The sequence below is a fragment of the Sceloporus occidentalis genome, unplaced genomic scaffold (genome assembly GCF_023333645.1).
Source record: "Sceloporus occidentalis isolate IW3139 unplaced genomic scaffold, rSceOcc1.0.p SCAF_7, whole genome shotgun sequence".
Taxonomy (NCBI): Eukaryota; Metazoa; Chordata; class Lepidosauria; order Squamata; family Phrynosomatidae; genus Sceloporus; species Sceloporus occidentalis.
The window spans coordinates 17,752,023-17,771,413 of NW_028316987.1; the positions used below are offsets into that span (position 1 = coordinate 17,752,023).

Consider the following 19,391-nt stretch of genomic DNA (forward strand, 5'->3'; position numbering starts at 1 on the left):
CTGGGGTGGGGCATGGTACCAGTATGTAAGGCACTGGATCCTACATCTTGCCTACTGTGATTTTAGTGCAAAGCCAAGATAATGGGAGTTTTTATACTGAGGTACTGTGATGAGATATGCAGTGAAGTAATGATTATAAGGATTATTATTATTATAATCATATATTATTATTAGACCACAGATGGTATGAGAACCAGGTTGGGGAGGCAGACCTGGACCTATCCAAGATCATTTTTCTGAGAAGAAACTTGCTGAAGGAACAAGGAGGGAGCAATATGGGAAATGAAAGAACCAAAGTTGTTTTGAGTTTGTAACAAATGAGTAATTACTCCACTGACAATTTGAAATTATGTATGGTTTAACTGGGCATTACTAACGCTTGTTGCTGAGTTCTGACAGTGAACATCTCTGGTGTGGACCCATAGTTATTGAATAAAGGTTTGCTGAGTTTTACTGTTGAAGCCTGAATTTGTGAACTTGTTCAACTGCTGGACTTAACATAATAGCAACAGCCCCAAACCTCTCATTTTTTACTATAGAGACTCTTATAGAACCCAAATGCCATTATGTTTTTATTAAGGGCTTCATCAACCAAGCTAAGGTCACACTGGGATCTATATATTTTCCTAATGCCAAACTGGAAGGTTTCCTCTGGGGTACTTTACAACTGATTAATAATTTCAAAGAAGGAAAAGTTATTATTGGGGGAGATTTAAATGCAGCTGCTTCTAATTTAGAAAGATCCAATTGAGACTTTTTAAATTATGTGTGAATAGAGTCAGTTATAATTGAATTATCTAATATTTGAATACAGTACATCAGCATGGAAATGGGAAAAATTACTTCTGTTATTCAAGTAGATATGGGACTTAGTATATCGTATATGCTCAGGGCAAGTTTTGGGCCAAAATTATGGATTTTGCTATAACCCTTGGATAAGTTGAGGGTAAAATGTATGGGTCTGTGACAAACAAACCTCTTCTTTTAAAAACGCTAAGAAGGAATATTATTTAAGAGCTGAAGAGAAGGAGATGATTTGTTTATATGGGTGGTTACAATGGGGAGGTTGTAAATGGCATTGCTGATCATAAAATGCCTTGTTTTGTTTTTAACTGCCCTCAAGTTGCCCCAACTCATGGTGACCCTGTGGATGAGACATCTCCAAGCCTCCCATCCTCTCTGCTTACTGTATATACTCATGTATAAGTCTAGAAAAGGTCAAAAACTGACCCCCAAAATTGGAGTCAATTTATCCACGGGTCAATGTAAATACTGTATCTTAACTCTTATTTAAAAGAAGGAACCATCCCCTGGTGAAAAGCAAGAGTACAATCTGTCCTGGAATCACTGACCCCCTCTACTCTCTCATCCATCCAGCCTTAAGAGTGAGCAGAAAGAGTTATATTTGCTGGAATTTTGTAAGTTCTTTGACATTGTTTTACCTTGCTTCATTCTTTAGATCCTTTGCTATATGGCCTAAGTTTTATCTTCGACTTATCCATGAGTCATAGCAAAATCCATAATTTTGGCCCCAGATTTTGCCCTCGAATTATACATGAGGTCGACTTATAGTCAAGTATAAACAGTAGGTCCTACAGATTCAGACCCATGACTTCCGTAATTGAGTCTAGTCATCTGGTGTGCAGTCTTCCTCTCTCTCTACTGTCTTCCACCTTTCCTAGGATTATTGTGTTTTCTAATGAGTTATGCCTTCTCATGATATGCCCAAAGTATGACAGCCTCAGTTTCATCATCTTGGCTTCCATGGAGAGTTCAGGCTTAATTTGTTCTAGGACCTGTTTGTCTTTTTTGGTTGTCCACAGTATCCTCAGCACTCTTCTCCAGCACAAGTAGGGTAATAAAATGCAGGACATGCCAACTGGGAATCTACATCTAAAATACCTACATATATAAATACAGATAGTACAAAGAATATATATCAGTAGAAAGAACAAAAATATGGCCTGAAAAAAAGGGGGGGAGAGAGAAGAGCAAATAAAGCAACCTGTCTCTATTAGGGACCCAGCATGACAAGAAGTAGAGCCACGAAGCTTCTTTTGACAGGAAGCAGTGGTCCCATACCAATACTCCTCCCTGGCACAAACCAGAGAAACAAAGGAACCCTTTTCCACCTTCTATTTTGGCCAAAGCAGCTTTCAGCAGCAATGGGGGGGGGGGGGGGGACACTTGAGATGGAGCAGAGCAGCAGCCATTTTTAGTAGGGGTTTACTGTATAAGCCTCCCTGCAGAGAGACTGAGGTGACCATTTTTGATAGGGGCTTACTCTATAATCCTCTCTACAGAAAGATTGCCAAGCTTAACAGCACTGACCCATGTAAATGTTAACCCAGTTTTTAGGGTCATTTTTTTTGACTTACACACAAGTATATACAGCCTGTTATATTTTGATATCAAAAATAATTTAGACTTTGTTATGAATGCAGACACTATATATTTATTCCCGGCTCTTTAGAAACTATAGCAAAGATAACTCAAGGCCCCCCTTCAATATATTCAAATATTATGAGAGGCACTAAAAAGATCCCTGCAAGGGACCAAGTCAGAAATTTTAGAAGAAATTTATCAAGAAATAGTAAAACTAAAACACTGTTGGATCGCACTCTCAAAATAATAATTGAAGTTGTTAAAAATCATCAAAATTTCTAAAACACTATTTTTAAAAATAGATTGAATTTAACAAGAACTTAAATCTGGTTAAAAAAACTATTTAAGACAAAATCTTATCGATCAAAGACTCCAAAGGGCATCAGATTTTTAATATTAGAATCATCAAAGAATTAACTACTAATATTTAAAAAACTACATACATTCAATAACCTATTTAATTCCAATGTAATTGATTATCTATTTTGTAACTGTAACATTTTCACATGCACATAAGAATTTCTTGGCTAAAAATGTACGTGTTATTAAAACACTGCCAAATAATAAAGTCCTGGGCACAGATGGTTTGGGTAGTTCCTTTTATAAACTTTTTGAAAACAGGGGCAGGCACAATTACTTCAGTTTTGAATAGAAACATTATACAGTGCACCCTTTTTTTATGCAGGGGATCCGTTCAGGACTCTCCCGTGTACAACAAAAACCCCTATGCTCGAGCCCCATTTAACGTCCCACCCCTTCCTGCGCGGCTTTCAGGGTATGCTGAAAGCTGCATATAATGCGGGTGCACTGTATCAGAATAATGGAAAATGTTGTGTATAATTTTTATTTTTAAAAAAATTATTTGAAAACAAGACAAAGGCCCAAAGCAAATCAATTTATTTTGTCCAGTTTCCTGTATTAATCTTTTCTGTCCTCATGGCAAACAAATGAAATTCTGTTGCAGAGAAATACATAGATGTAAATGAATTCAGCTTTCACTGAATTCACTGACCCAGTTAGAAGGCTCCTTAACATCATTTATTATGTTATGATTCAAATTACAGGCATGTGCCAATAGCAGTAGATTCATATGACTAGGGTGGTGACACTAGGCAGGTGTGGGGAGTACAGAGCATACTAGGTGACACCCCAGAAGAGAGGTAACACCAGATTGGGGCCTCCTCCCTTTGCAGAATATTGTGCCTGCCCCTTCTTCTCCACTGCCCTGACTCTCTCTGCAAGGAGGAAGCCAAGGCATCAGAGGAGGAGAAGTAGTGTGTGCCTCTTCCAACCCTTCCTGCTGCCTCACTTGCCCAGCCACATCTCCTAGAAAATGAGTGAGGCAATGGGAGTGCAGGGTAGGCTGCTACCATCTGGCAGCCCTTTTGTGATCTGAGTGGGTGGTAGGTGGGCAGGGAAGGGAGAGGGCAAGCAAAAGAATGTGGGGAATGGATTAGCACACCCCTCATGATTTCGCTGCAGCCTCAACTCTTTCCCTGAGGAGGGAACTAAGATGGCACAGGGGCAGGCACACCCCTCATGGCTTCTCTGCTGCTCCAGCTCTCTCCCCAAGGAGGGAGCCAAGGTGGCAGCAGAGGTGGTGGTAAGTGCACCCCTAGTGGCTTTACCAGCCCTAGTGGCTTTACCTGTTCTCTCTCCCCAAGGAGGGAGCTGGAGCGGCAATGATGAAGGGCTAATCACACTCCTTGCTCATTTGCCTGGCAGTCCTGGGCAAGCAGGTGGATGAGCAAGCTAGTTTGGGAAGCAAAAGAATCTGCTGCTGCTTGACCGCCCATTGCATATTTGGCCAGAAGGGGAGGGGAGGTAGGGGCAAGCCACCCCTCGGTAGCCTAGTACAGCAGGTGACACTAAGCCTTATGATGTAAGTGCAGAGACTTAGATCTAATATAAAATCCTTTTCTAAATAACACTTTCAAGCTATGAAACAAATGGTGAGATGAACTTATATAAACACCATCATCATTGATCGTAATTGTATGCCAGCTTTTATTTTATCATCTTGACAAATTTTATTTATTTACAGACAGGAAACAAAAATGAATATGTAGACTTACACATTTGAATGAACATAATCATATAAACATTCAAATAAACCAATATTGCAGACATCTCATCTGGAGTCCCACCAATGGAGTCACTGGTCCACAATGCACTGCAGAAACAATCCAGTTTGAGACTGCTTTAATTGCCCTGGTTCAATGCTAGGGAATTTTATGAACTGTAGTTTTGTGAGACCTTTAGCCTTCTCTGTCAGAGAGCTCTGGTGGCACAACAAACTGCAATTCCCTGGATTCCATAGCATGGATCCAGGACAGTTAAAGCAGTCTAAAACTGGATTATTTCTGCAGCGTGTTTTGGGCAACTGCTGTGATAGAAACCTCACTGAAAATGTGAAACCCCTTTCCAGGTAACCAGAGATTTTTATCTCTAACACAGATTGACATTTTCAGTTGAGATGACTTGGTCTGCTTTGCCTTTTTGTATAGCAACAAATAGGGAGCATATGGCTTCAAATAGATGGGCCAAAAGAGGTGGTTTCAGGCTGCTGGGGGGGTGTTTAGATGATGCACACCCCCAAAGTGGCTGGAAACCATGCTACAGCCTCTCTAAGGGGAGGAAAGCTGGACTGAAAAGAAACTGAACTTTTCCATTATTTCCTGTGAACTTCCACCCTGCATATAAACTCGCCAACGCAAGAGCGGTTCTAAAGGAATGATCTAACCTAACCCCCTGCATATAAACACACTGATTCAGGTGCACATTTAAAAAGGATAGAGCTGCTGTCCCCAAGCAGTAGGGGCAGCAATGGAAAGATGCAAAAGTGTGACACCTCTGATGAATGTCAATACAACATGCACAAACCAGACAGTCCAAGTGAGGGCATGGGGTGAAGGGGGGCATGATTGTACCTTGCTAGCATCTTCATGGGCACAGCTGTGCTCCTGATGCCTTGTCCTGGTGGAGGACAGCACAAGCAACGGTGTGGAGGTCGAAATGGTTGGCCAGCCAATGGGATGGCATTTGCCGGCAGTTTGTTCCTGCAACAGTGCACAGGTGTGGGAGAGAAATTAAAAAATGTTCCCAGCAGCATGACTTGTTGCTGCGCCATGCAGTCAAACCATATGTACTCTGGTTGCCTTGGGAGTGGACAGTGCGGTCAGCGGGGACTCATCCCACTCATAAGAAGCAGTGTCAGGCTACTCTTCCTTGCCTCTCTGCCTGACCCCTATGTTGAGTCTGTACCCGCTGTTAGAAATGTATAGCATGGCTATGTGGCTTTCTGAGTATTCTTTCAATAGATGCTATCTCTCTATCACTTCATGTGTCTGATGGGGGGAAAGCATTTTTAGCAGTCATGAGGGAATTTCTATGTGTCTAAAAATTTCTAATGTCTAAGAATAATTTGCCCAATTGGCAATGTCAAATACAAATTATCATTGTGATGGAAGATGGAAATCAATCAACAACAACAACAACAATAATAATAATCAACAAGACATTATATGTTATAATGTAGCCTTGTGAAATATCAAAATTCAGAATTTGTATATGTTTATGTTACTATATGTGTTTGTCTACATGTTTTTGAGGGTATGTTTGTAGTTGTATCTATGTCTTATCTCATTGTGTGTTGTTGTAAAATCTATAAAAATTAATAAAAAAATCATTGTGACGTTATTTGTAAAGATATACTGGATTTTAGAAAATGTGTTTTAGCTTAGCAAGTTTCATGGGCATTTGGTTATGTTTACTCTTCTTATATAATTGAAAAAATGAGATGTTTTAGATTTTAAAAGGAAGAACAGAGGAACAGATTGATAGAAATGAGCCCTCCCTCCATGCCATCTGATATCATCCAGTCTCAGAGGGAGAGAAAGGCCATCCAGCTTCATCAAGCTGTCCTAAAGTAAGAAGATGAGCCCTCCCTCTTTGCCATCTGATATTATCCAGCCTCAGAGGGAGAGAAAGGCCAGCCAGCTCCATCAGCTCTGGACTAAAATAAGAAGAGTCCTCCCTGTAGCCCATCTGGCACGGTCCAGGCCGCGGAGGGAGAGAAGAACTGCTGGACTTCCCCTTCCCACTACCATTCCCTTTTCCTTTTGTGTCATGTCTTTTTAGATTATAAGTCTGAGGGCAGGGAAATGTCTAGTTAACTATCTGTAAGCTGCTCTGAGAGCCTTTCTGGGTGAAGAATGGGTTATGAATACAGTAAATAAATAAATAAATAAATAATCTGAATATGTTGTAATTTCATCCTGCTAAGGCTGCTTATAAAATAGGCACTTAAATACTGACAGGTCTTCTCTTGATTTTATTTTTATGTGTGAAATTAGCTACACAATGAAATTGGCTTCTTCTATGGACTTGCATCTTTCAAAAATATTATTACGGTGTGAAAAACTCTTTGTTGTTTTCTTGAACCATTAAAGACAAACCACTGCATTTATACTCTTTATGCTTAGTGGAACAATATAGCAGTTGCACCAGAAAGCATTTTTAAAAACAGCTGCATGAGTCCAGTGGCTAGTTGCTTATACTCTGAGTTGTTTGACTTCTTCTTTATGAACTTCCCTGCCAAACTATGATTGAGAGGCAAAGGCTATGTTTGCTTAGCACTTATTTGAGTGATTGCCAAAGTTTATGTAGCTCATCGGGCCACGCAATCCACACCAAATGTCAGGGTTTGTTCCAGCAACATCCAGCGCTACACATAGGAATCAGCCGTGTCTACACAAGATCAGGTTGGACATCTTGCTCAACGTTTTTGATCTCTGAACTTTTCTATAGAGAAATATTAACTGCCCACTGCTGATGTTGAGAAAATGTGTTTCACTTAGGTGGGGTGGAGGGGGGGATATTGCCTGCCATTTCTATGAGTATTTACCTGCTTGTTTGATATGGCTATGTTAAACCAAGGAAGATAAAAAGAATTGGTTGCTGTCTGTATTAAGATCACCTAGAATAAGTCAAAGGATGAAAAAAAAAGTCTGTGTGGAAGGAGCTGAGTTATGTTCGATTTGCTTGTGTTACTACATAGTGGAATATTACTTTGACAGGATTAATCATGAAGCTCTACCCGATTCAATTTGAAGGCCATAATTTAAAATGGTTGGATGAATATAGTTAACAAATCTGTGATGTATGGCGTAGTGGTTTGAGCATTGGACTACAGCTGTGGTGATTAGGGTTAGATTCCTGGGTTGGTCATGGAAATCTACTAGGTGATCTTGGGCATGTCACATACTGTCAGCTCCAGAAAAACCTGAGATAGTGTCACTTTAGAGTTGTCATATGTCAGATATGACTTGAAGGCACAGAACAATAATAAACTTCTCCCCAAACATGGCATTCTTCTGTTAAAAATCATAAATTGTATTTTGCATGTTGTTTTTAAATGGCTTTGAGGTGGCTTCAGAGGTCTCTGACCTGAAGTGAATTGAAATATTTAGATAAGTAAATAAAAAATCAAGAGCATTTATTAATGCAGTCATGGACCAACTCTCATGAGCATTCAGGCTGAAAGATGAGATGAAAATATTTAGATTAGTAAATAAAATAGTGCTTTATTGATATAATCAAGAACCTACTGTCATGAGTAAACTTTGTATTTTAGGATTTATCAACTTATTCTCAAAATTTATAATGCTGAAAGCTTTACCAAAGGGGTCATTGTGGGTGGAGTTCAGGGACTCATTTTTGCTGTGTATATGTGAGTAATTTTGTGTAGTCAAATATTTGTTATTGATCCAAAAATAAGTTTTTATGAATCTAAAATTGTTCTTTATAAATTCATGTGTTTGGCCCTTAAATTATGATTGGTTGCTCAATAGTTTCAGTCTTACAGTTGCATTTATTCAGAAGTAAACAACCCTTGAAAGAAAATGAAAACATACTGCATCCTTGGTATCTCATCATCATTGCCTAATTGAATCTTGGAATAATAATAATAATAATAATAATAATAATAATAATAATAATAATAAATTTATAGCCTGCCCAATCACAAGGAATCCAGGTGGGTTACAGAAATAAAAATACATAGTACATATAATACTTATGTACAGTGCTGTGTAAATTTATAGTGCTTTATAAATAAAGGTTAATAATAATAATGATAACAACAACAGAGAGTTTAGTGGAGTGGAGAAGACTTGAGAAACATTGGATAATGACATTCCTTGGGACCATGTAGAATGATTTGTACTTCTATAATTTTGTTGATGCTCTCATGTTCTTTTGTTCTGTAGGTGAAGCTGAACAGGAGCTGGGCCCCCCTCCATCTGTAGATGAGGCAGCAAATACACTCATGACTCGTCTGGGCTTCCTCCTGGGAGAGAAAGTCACTGAGGTGCAGGCAGGGCATCAGTACAGCATGGAAGTACAGGAGGACAATCAGGTGAGCAGAATGATGATTTCACGATGTCCTGATAAAATGTTTGATTTGTAAAATGAGATGTCTGCTGAAGTTAGTGCATGTAAACCACTTTTTAATAACCAGGAATTAATGGTTCAAAGTTGGTGATACGCATCGAGTGGCACTTCCTCCTCTATCAAGCTTGTAAAGGAACCAAAGATGGGAACCTTGTGTGGCCCTGTCAATTCATGCTTACCAATGCTTGACGCTACAATTGCTTTAATTTTTTTCCTCTGAGAGGTTGACCTGAGTACATAACTCTAGCTGGACTGGAGATTGTCTGATCGTCCTTGAATAAAGTAACATGAGGGGATGTTTCTGGTTTTTGTCACATTATTACATTCCAATGTAATCAAGGAAAAAAATAGATTGATTGCTATTGAGTTGTGGGACAGGGGGACCTGAGGCAGCTTGGACTGGTATACCAGCTATACCCTTCCGTGCTCCTTCCTGGTTAAACTGGTTCTGGCCAGTTTTCCATAAACTTTAGCCACACCCAGATTAGATTATTGTTGACCCATTCTAGGTGGGTTGCATCTAGCCACATTTGATACAAAATCCTACATTTAGAATAATCTCTGGCATTTGCTTTTCTTACCCTGTTACAGCAGCCTTTGCTTCAGTTACACTATCTTCCAGTTTGTTTCTCAGAACCGATGCAAGGTAAGAATTTCCAAGTCATTCTGAGAAACAAATCAGGATTTTGAGGCTAGTTCAGAGTAATAAAATCCTGAAAGACTTGGGACCAGGACCTCATGCTTACCTTATGCCACCAGAGCCTCCCCTTCAGTTGCAGTCATCTCCAGAGGCTCTGTGTTCCAGTGCCAAGAAAAATGTAATTCAAAGGGACTTGGATAAGAACCTTTCCACTGGTGATGTCTTCTTAGTTATGGAGCTCCCTCCCAAGAGATGCCCATTCTTTGTTGCATTTTAGATGAGCAGTTATAACATTTTTATTTCATTCAGCTTTTATGACATACCCTGTTGCCTACATAAATGTTTTACCTGCTTTTATTCTGTTATTTTAATGCACTCTAGTGTAAAATAAATTGAGGTTTTAATTACTGTAAACCTTTTTATATCAAAATGAGTGTAAATGTTCTTTTAAGGAATAAAATTGTTTTCAGAATGTCTTTGAATGTGAGATAACTTGCTTGTCCTCCCCCCATCATCTTTCATAGGCTTCAATGTGGCCACATAGGGCTGCCTCCAAAACTGTCATGGGGCAGTTATATGCTTCTGAAGGTGTAGAATCTGCACATTCCACACATTGTAACAGCAGATAGTCATACCCCTCCTGTGATATAGCCTGCATGTGAACCCCCCTGTAGCCTCAGATAGACCGTCTTTGTAAGTGAGAAACATGTGCTGACTATCTGGTGGTTTTGTGTTCAGTGGTTTTGAAGTGAGGGTTACACAGGCTGGGGAAGAGGTATGATATGGTGGCTTTGAAGTTGAAGATATGTATGAATATTTTTGGTTTGTTTTTAATGTGCTTTTAATTGAATACATCAAAGCAGCAAGCAGCTTCTATTCATATATATTCTCTCTTTTCTACAAGAAAGAAAGATGCCTGCAGAAGATAAACTGAAGAGGTTATATTTTCAGTTGCACTGCAGTAGATTTATATCTTAGAGCTAATAGTCCCATGAACAAGTTTCTGGGCTTTGAAGATTTTACATTTATTTAAATAAATACAAATATCTGCAAAAAGCTGCTTGTGCGTAGTACTTTTGTTGAAGGTTGTTCATTAAGCTGTACTGTGGCATATGTAAATTGAGTGATACTGTTAGGAGTCCTTGTTCTGAGTCAGTGAATGAAAATAATAACTTGCCCCAGATGTTTTGTAACAATGGCCCTGATTTAGAGAACTGTGATAACAACATACAGTGTTGCACTTGTGTTTTCTTTCCACTGAAGACCATTGACTTAAGTCACCGTTGGTGCAACTTTGCTGCTTTCAGTTTCCTTTCTCGCCATTCTCTAGTTTTGTAGAGATGTAAATGTTTACTTATGTAGCACCGAGAAAGACTTTTTGTCAATTGAGGATGCAAACATTTAGGCGTGTTCTTCATATCATTCGTGTGCTGTCCACACTTGTTCAGCTGTATCTATACAAACAAGAACTGTAGAATTGTTACAGTTTTATTTTTTTTTAAAAAACTGCAAAGCAAGATAGCAGAAAACTACAGTTCTTGAAAGAAATCAAATGTACCCAGTTTTGGTTGATAGAATTACAATATTACTGCTGGTTTTTCTACTGAGAATAGCTGCAAACTAACTTGCGTAATACCTTAAGTTGATGAGTTGTGTATGTGTGTGTGGATGATGTTGTTTTTTAGTAATCCACCATGGTCAGAACCTCTATTCAAGGGGGCAGTACTTGGTACCCATTTTATTTTATTTTATTTTATTTTTAAAAAGAGGGAGCAGTGTTTTGCCAACCATTTCAGCAGTAGAGCCTGTGTGGCAAATATTGTCTTGTCAATTACAATTTAACCTATACAGTACACTCATGCCATATTAACTTTATGGAGCAATTTAGATTTGAAAATGGGTAATGAACCATTTTTATAGAAGGTATGGGCTCTTAATAGGATTGTTACCTTAAATCAAGTATTTGGTGCTAATGATGAGTTTTGCCTTTTTCAATTTTGCAGGAGCAGTTTAAACTACAGTCACCCCTTCTTTCTCACTGACTTGGGATCTGCATTCTTGAATATGCGCAGAGGGACGAGCTCCATTATCATCAATGGGCACGCCCCCGCGCACTCGCAGGGGTGCACCCCATTCAAGCCTATGGGCTTGAATACATATGAGACTCTATTTTCATGGGGTGAGTGGGTGTCTGGAATGGATCCCCCATTGAAACAGAGGGTTGACTGTACTTCTATCAGCTAAGTGGCAATATTTACGACTGAAACATTTGATATAATCTAGATCAGACCTTGCATCTTTATGTGTACCTGAGGTTCCCATAATATTAGAGACTAGAATCCAAGCCAAAAATTCATATAGAGTATATAAATTTCTGTTAATTATAAATACGATGTGAGGTTTATAGCAAGAATGGAATAGAGAATTGGAATATCCAATTTTGAGTAATCGATGGCCATTGGTTTTAACTTCTATAACTAGTATGGCTGTAAATCTTCGACTATGTCTTATATAGCAGAAATTGCTATTTTAGGTATGTTTGTTATCATGACATCTGTTAAGAAGGGGCTTTCTTAATCAGCAAATTGTTAGAGATATAATATTGGTAATGCTTCCTTCGTGCTTATGTTTTGGACTCGTCATATTGTATCTACATTTTGGAAGGAAGTAATCACATGAGTAAATTTGGTTTTGGAAAGTTTGTTGATCTTCAAGGATACACATGTTCTTTTGAATTATTTACCAGTACCTCTTTCTTGGAAATTAACAAATGGCGAATGGAAGTAATTTATTCACACCCTGATGACTGCTAAAAGATTAATATTCTGTTATGAAAAGATAATTTTTCTCCACCTGTGAACCAGTGGATAGAAGATCTATCAGAGCTTGCAACATTTGAAAGTTTGATGTATAGACAATATTTACAAATTGAAGTATTTGAATATTTGGTCAGCTTTTTATAGAAACCTATGACTAATGTGGTTATTCTTCCTTCTTTCCTGTTTTTATTTACCTGCTTTTCTTGTACTGAAACATTATCGTATATAACTAGATCCCTTTTGAATGTAATTAAATTTAAAAAGGAGACTGTCTTCATAATACATTTAAAAAGCTATTGTAGTTAAGACAAAATTGTTTGTTTCTCTCCTTGTTGTCTAACTGAATGCAATTACTGCAGTAGAGACTAGTAGCTTCAGTGCACGGGACAATGAATCAACTCTGGGTTTTAGTTTGAACTTCTATCAAACTTTAGTTTGATCTTATTTTGGGATCTGGTTCAGCACCTTGGACAGCTTTCTTAAGTTCTGACTCAAATCAGAGGTGACTTCCCTGCCTTCCTGAAATTCAAGCCGTTGGGTTCACCTGCACTTATGGGACTGATGATGATATTTGAGAGTTAGAAGAAATCTTTATTCAATTATTACAAGATAAAGTGTGTATGTTTACCTGAACTTAAGCCTGATGCCTGCTCCACTTTGGGGTTGTTGACTAGGGCAGTGAGAAGGATAGATTTTTTTTCAATTTCACAATCCATCCCTTTGATGCAGTAAGTTAACAGTCTGTAGGAGAAAAATGCCACTTTTCCATGTATGATGGTGCTCTGAATCAGCTGGCAGGAGGCTTTTATATTAATAGCATCTGTTACCCCTTTCTTTCACTCCTCCCCAAATGTCTCTACTCATAGCAGTTTGTTGCCACTGCACATATTTCAGTAGCAAAACTGTCCTGGGATTAATGTTTGAGCATGATGAGTCATAGTGTGGGAAGTTATTTGGAATGCCAGCAATTTTCCTGTTAATCATAATATCTGGTATTTGGTTGAGAACCAAGTTATTAATCCATACTTAACTTACAAATCCCATTAAATAAAGAAAGCCTCTTTGACGTCATTGGTTGGCTGCATTTATTTATTCACAGGATTTCTAAACCACATTTTAATGAAAACTTCTCTCAGCTGTGTTCAAGAAGAGTTAAACCACAATATATAAAACACCAAGAACAGTTAATAAAAATAATTATAAAATCAAAATTAGCAATTAAAATTAGTATTGTGGTTGGCAGAATCCTAACTGAACATTAGGTAAACAGTTTTGTCTCTAGGAACTGCTTGATACTATATATACTCACTATACTAGTGAGTCTTGACTGTAACAGAGTTCCACAGATGGAGGGCTACTAAAAAGAAGCCCTGTCGCTCATACTTGCCAGCCTCATTGATTACATAAGCAGGCACACGAGTATGGTCTCAGGTATCAATCACAAATTGCAGATGAACTGATTTGGGGAAGGGTGATGCTTCCTGAGAGAAGGGAAATGTCTAATTCACAAACTGTAAGCCACTCTGATAGCCTTTTGGCTGAAGAGTGGTGTGTGTATGTGTGTGTAACCTAGGCTGTCGGTACACTACAGTCTGACATCACTTTAGCTGCCATGGTTCAATGCTATGGAATACTGGGATTTGTAGTTTTGTGAGATTTTTAGCTTTCTCTGTCAGACCACTTTGGTGTACAACAAACTGCAAGTCTCAGAATTTCACAATCTTGAGCAATGACAGCTAATATAGTATCAAAGTGCATTAATTCTGCAGTGTAGCAGCAGCCCTAGACTCAGATATTCATTTGGAGGTCAACAGTAACACTTTAAATTTGGCTTGGAAGTATTCCGTGTAATTGGTACAATACAGGTGTAATATATATGTTTACCTAGCACCTACAGATACTCAAATGATCACATTTTGTACCAGATCCCATTTCTGAATTGAACGTAAACGCAGTGTCACATAGAGTAAAAACAGACTGCATGTCACTAGAGTAGGAGTGGGGAAAGTGCAGTCTTAGGTCTCATATGGATCCTTGGTCCACATTTGTAATCTAGAGCCCACTGACAACCCACAGAGCCCCATGTTCCTGGCAACAGCTGCCTTCTATGCTTCTGGGCAAAAAGGAGAGTTCCCAAACTATGTATTTGTTCCTCTGAAGGAGTGTAGCTCCATCTAGGATGGTTTCCACCCTCAGTTCATAGTATTTGGTTTTCCTATCCAAAGATGTCTAATTTGTTTTAATTAATTTCTTCACCTTTATCTAAGTCAATCACCTCTTCTCTGGGCTGACTAGATAGAAATGAAGAGTAAAGTGCATATTGGTGACACCTTAACCCAAGTTTTTATATGAGTCCCACCAGTAGTTTTGTGCAGGTAGACCTCATCCCTTTTCATCAGAGGCCAGGTTAGGTAAGTCCAGAATTCATGCTCTGATCTTCTCTTGGTGGAAAACAGGGCTCAATACAGCAACGGAAGAACCAACAGCCAAGAATGCAGAAATGATGAAGCCCAGCAGTAACGATGTAAACTTTTCCTGGCCTTCGGCAAAGGTTGAACTCAATATGATATTACTCATCTCAAGAGGATGACTTTGCTTCTTCAACTGGCCTAAACCTAGCTTCTCTCAATGTCAGTGTCACACCAAAAGTTGCCCTTTTAGCAGACTTATATGCCATTCTGTCCTCTGGCAGATTTCTTTTGCTTTTGCTCTTTGGTATGCCCCTTCTACCAGTATCTTGCCAGTACCTCTTGCCTCCTTGTGTTGCTTCCAGCTATCTTTACATGCTACCATGTCTCTTTGTGTGTATTTCAGCTGGAGATTGTTAATTTTGTTGTCCACAGGCACAGTTACATTTCTGGATTTAGAGTTTGCTATTTTCTTGTTTTGCTAAATACAGTGCATAATTACAGAGGATTCTCTGCTTTAAAATACTACATTTTTATGTGCTCTTCTTCATTGTGTAAGAAAATTGACACATTAACATTTTGCATTTGACCATGCCCTACCTCTTGTTTAACCTCACACTTTACAAATTCACATGTGTATTCCCTGTTTTCATCTGTGAAATTCTGAAGGGTATGGATTTTATGGTGTGAGGTCCTTGTGGAAATACTCCTACTTCCTTGCTTTACTCTAAAGAGATGCTCCATCTCCTGCTACATTCTCTGAGGAAGTATTTCCATGAGCATTAGTGGAATTTCTGCAGCAGCAAGTTAACATAGGCAGAGTACAGATCGCCAGAAAGAGGCGTGTTCCCGGCGCCTCTGTTTGCTCTGCAGGAGCGCCACAGCAATCAAATTGCACGGTGCTCCTGCGCAGCAAAAAAGGAGCACCAGGAAGTTCCTTTATGCGGCGCACTTCCGCCGCCCCAAAGCGCCAGCGATGTTTGGAGGCGGCGCAGCTGCAATGTCACCAATACGTGCCGCGTCTGGTGGGCGCGCTGCAGCTGTGACGCCCTCGTCACGTGCAAGGGTTGCTGGCTCTGTGGGCTCTTCGCTCACCAGGCATCCCTCGCAGGTGATGAGGGCACCGCAAAGGCCCATCTGGATCAGGCCATATCCTCCCTTACAGGTACTCCCAAAGAACTTCCTGACAAACAAGTCCTTATGTAGTATTTACACAAATCAGTTGCAGTCATTTCCTTCATCATTAATGCTTATAAATCAAATTTGTTTTTAAAAAGAAATAAATCTGAGCTGAAAATCTCAGTCACAAAGCTATTTGGTTTAATATAATCTCAAATATGCCCTTGGTATACTAGTATTGAAGAGTCCAATTTGGGAGAAGGGAAAATAAAATAAATTAGTAGGGCTACTGCATCCATTCCTGGACTTATCAGATCTGGCCATGGTAATACATGCCTTGGTTACATCCTGTTTGGATTACTTTAACACATTCTAAAAGCGGGATCCTCCTCTGTGTCCCACCTGTGAGGTCAATACACAGTTTGAGGACTTGAGAGGTCTTCTGAGCTATGACACCCCAATTGTGGAATTCCCTCCCTTTGGAGGATGATTGGATGGTTTCATTTAGGCAACAAGTAAAAACATGACTATTTATTAGGGCATTTGCACCACACTGATTTACTTTAAATGTTAAGGGTTTTGAAACTGTTTTAATTTTTAAAATATTTCTGACTTGCTGTACCCAGCCAAGTGTTGCTGTGGCTCAGTCTGGTTAAATGAAGAAGAAAGAAAAGAGAAAGTGCACATTTCTAAAAAAATTAATTTCACAATGCTTGTGGATATACAATATTTTTTGTTGTTCCATTGTCTGTGTAGATATAGAGATTGTGTGGTTTGCCGACTCTAGAGCACGCAACATATAATTATCCATGTGAGAAGCAATCCGTGTCTAGAGCTAAAACAGACAATTCTAAAGATTGGCCCTGAGTTTTGTTGATGGTGACTGCAAATATCTAATATCTAGTATAGCGTGTGTTGCTGTTATGTCCAACAGATGGTGCTGTTTTTCTAAAAAGCATATTTTTACCTGTCACAGGTGTGACATCTATATAATAGTAGGTATATGTATAGAAAAACGTGTGTATTCGAATGAAATGTTGCGTCAAAATTTCAAAGCAATCAGTGAAGAACTTTCGGAGATTTAAGATTTTGAACAAATGAACATTTACATTTTTATTTATATAGATAGATTAAGAATTCACCCTTGATTCACTAACTGCTTTTTGTAGCTCTCTGCTTATTGCTGCATTTGCACTCCTCTAACTGACATAAATCACTCCTTATTAAAATTAATAAGGAATATTATTTGACAAGCAAGGTGTTTGTAAGGTGAGTATACATGTTTGGCAGAGTTGCGTGGGAGAAATGCAGAACAGTGACAAAACTTAATTGGACAAGTTGTAAGATGCATTAGGGCAGCCTATTCCGACCTGTTTTCAGTCATGTTGAACTTTCACCATGTACAGGCAACAATCATATGGGACTCATAGTCCATCTGGAAAAAGTAATGTGCTGGGCAAAGCAAATGTAAAATGACAAAAAAGAGCTAAGATGAATATGCTACAAGAGGTCAAGAATGACATCCCCGCTATTCTACTGTTATAAATCCCATGAGCTAGTCGGAAAAGCAATGGTGTAAACAACTAATTAGCCAACATAATCCAGCAAATTGACTGATTTCAGTTGTCAACATTAATGGCAACAATTAATCTTCCAATTTTAGATTTTCAGTACTAATTAATACATTTTCACACTTAACGTTGTAAGATCTCCTCTGGTTGAATTTGGTGTGAACATTGTGATTATATGGAACAGGTTTGGATTTGGCATAACCTTTGTTGTTCCCTACCCCATTACACCCCATCTCTTCTTTTTTACTTTTCCGCTTGAAAATCTTAAATAGCAGAGCAGTTTTGCTGGCTGATTGTTCTGCCTGAAGATCTCAGGATTGATTGTACTGGCTGCAGTCCTCTCTTACCTTCAAGTAAACCTCATTGAGTTCAATAGGATCTACTGCTGAACTAACATTTTATCTGGTTTAATAACTTTGCATTGAGAATATAGCTTGAGTATGCCGGGTCCGTCCTTTTCTTATGAACACATGCACCGGTGGATTTATATGCAGCTTTAGGGTTAGGATGTATCACTCCTTCAGAACCGCTCTTGCATCGCTGCATTTATATGCAGGGTCACAGGTGTGCACTTTCTGGGCTAAGTCAAAATATTCCTGGTTCTTTTTGCTCCGTTTTTCAGCCCCTGGCTTTAATCTGGTTTCCACCCACTTCATCTAAACGCCCCACCTTCAGACTGCTTGGAACTGCTTTATTTGGCCTGTATGCGTCACCCCTTAATTTATATATTGGATTTATATCCCTTCTTTCTCCCAAAATGGGATTCATAAAATTTGGCTATAGAGTGTTTAAAGGCTATATTACAAAGTTGAGTGTAAAGCTTTGTTGTGGGTGGGTTATTGTTCCGTTATATATTTTCAGGACCTTTGATTAAACCATGAAATGTAAAGTTCATTCATGAGATTTGAATATAGCCAGTTTAAAGACTATATTACAGAATTATTCATAACAACATTATAAGGAGCCATTGATGTTGATTTCTCATCACATTTCTTCCATGGCAATAGTGGAAGAAAGTTCTGTATTAAAGGAACTGCTTTTTGCAGTATTTACTAAGCAATTACAAAATGAGACTGCCTTTCATTATTTTGATTGCATGAACTATGCTGCAGCCATGGAACCATGATGGCAATGGCCTTGAGCTGCTGACTTTAGCCCTTTCTTTTTAGAACTCTGTGTGTGTGTGGGGGGTCCCTCTATTTCTTTGGGTGTAATGAGCTACGCAAGAGCAAGGGGATAGAACATAGACTCTTCCTTCCCCTGCAGGAGTTGTAACTGAAGCCAAATTTGTTTCCTGTATGTTTAAAATAGAGTAGTGGGATAGAACTGTAAATAATGGCCAGTTTGTATGGCATAAACCTTTTACTGCAGTCTTTAACAGCCAAGCAAAATTGGTTTGGGAAAGTATATGGGCATATTAAGTTGGCGGGTATGTCTTAAAATCTAACTGCAGGTACTTGCACAATTCAGTCAACAGCAAAAACAAAAAAGGAACAGTCCACATAGGAAACAAACCTACACTAGGTAATGAAAGCAGTCAAAATAATTAATTAAAATTATTAAGGTAACAAAAATTAACTTTTGGGTTGCTTTAGCATATTTGAATATATGAAATATTTTTCATATATTCATATTTTTTCATATATTTTTCATACTCACCAAGAACACTGAATAAATATATAGTGACATAGTCAAATCAGGTGACATGGGTGTGGAATGCTCTCTTATTTATGTATGAGTTTTGAAAGAAACACCATTATAATGTTTTGCCTAGGACTGGCTCCACCAAAGACTGTTCTTTCATGAAGGTAGCCTTGAAACCAATTATTTTAGGTCAGGTCAGTAAAGCCAAATAATCTTTGGAAGTTGCTTTGCTAATTTCAACAGATACTTTACAATAGATTAATCTTCATGTCCACATATCTTCTTTATAAGCATGTCTTAGCTTTGTGTTATTCTGTTACATAAAATAAATGTTTTATGGCAAACTGGCATA

The 19,391-nt window shown here is 38.6% G+C and overlaps 1 protein-coding gene across 6 annotated transcripts in view; it reads left to right on the forward strand.

The window, feature by feature from the left end:
• The window catches only part of TANC2 (tetratricopeptide repeat, ankyrin repeat and coiled-coil containing 2), a 248,381-nt gene that overhangs the window by 163,611 nt on the left and 65,379 nt on the right, over positions 1-19,391 (forward strand). For all 6 annotated transcript variants that reach the window (XM_089532213.1, XM_089532214.1, XM_089532215.1 and 3 more), the window contains one exon: positions 8,655-8,803. In XM_089532213.1, coding sequence (XP_089388339.1) covers positions 8,655-8,803 — 149 coding nt within the window. The remainder of the gene's footprint in view (positions 1-8,654; positions 8,804-19,391) is intronic.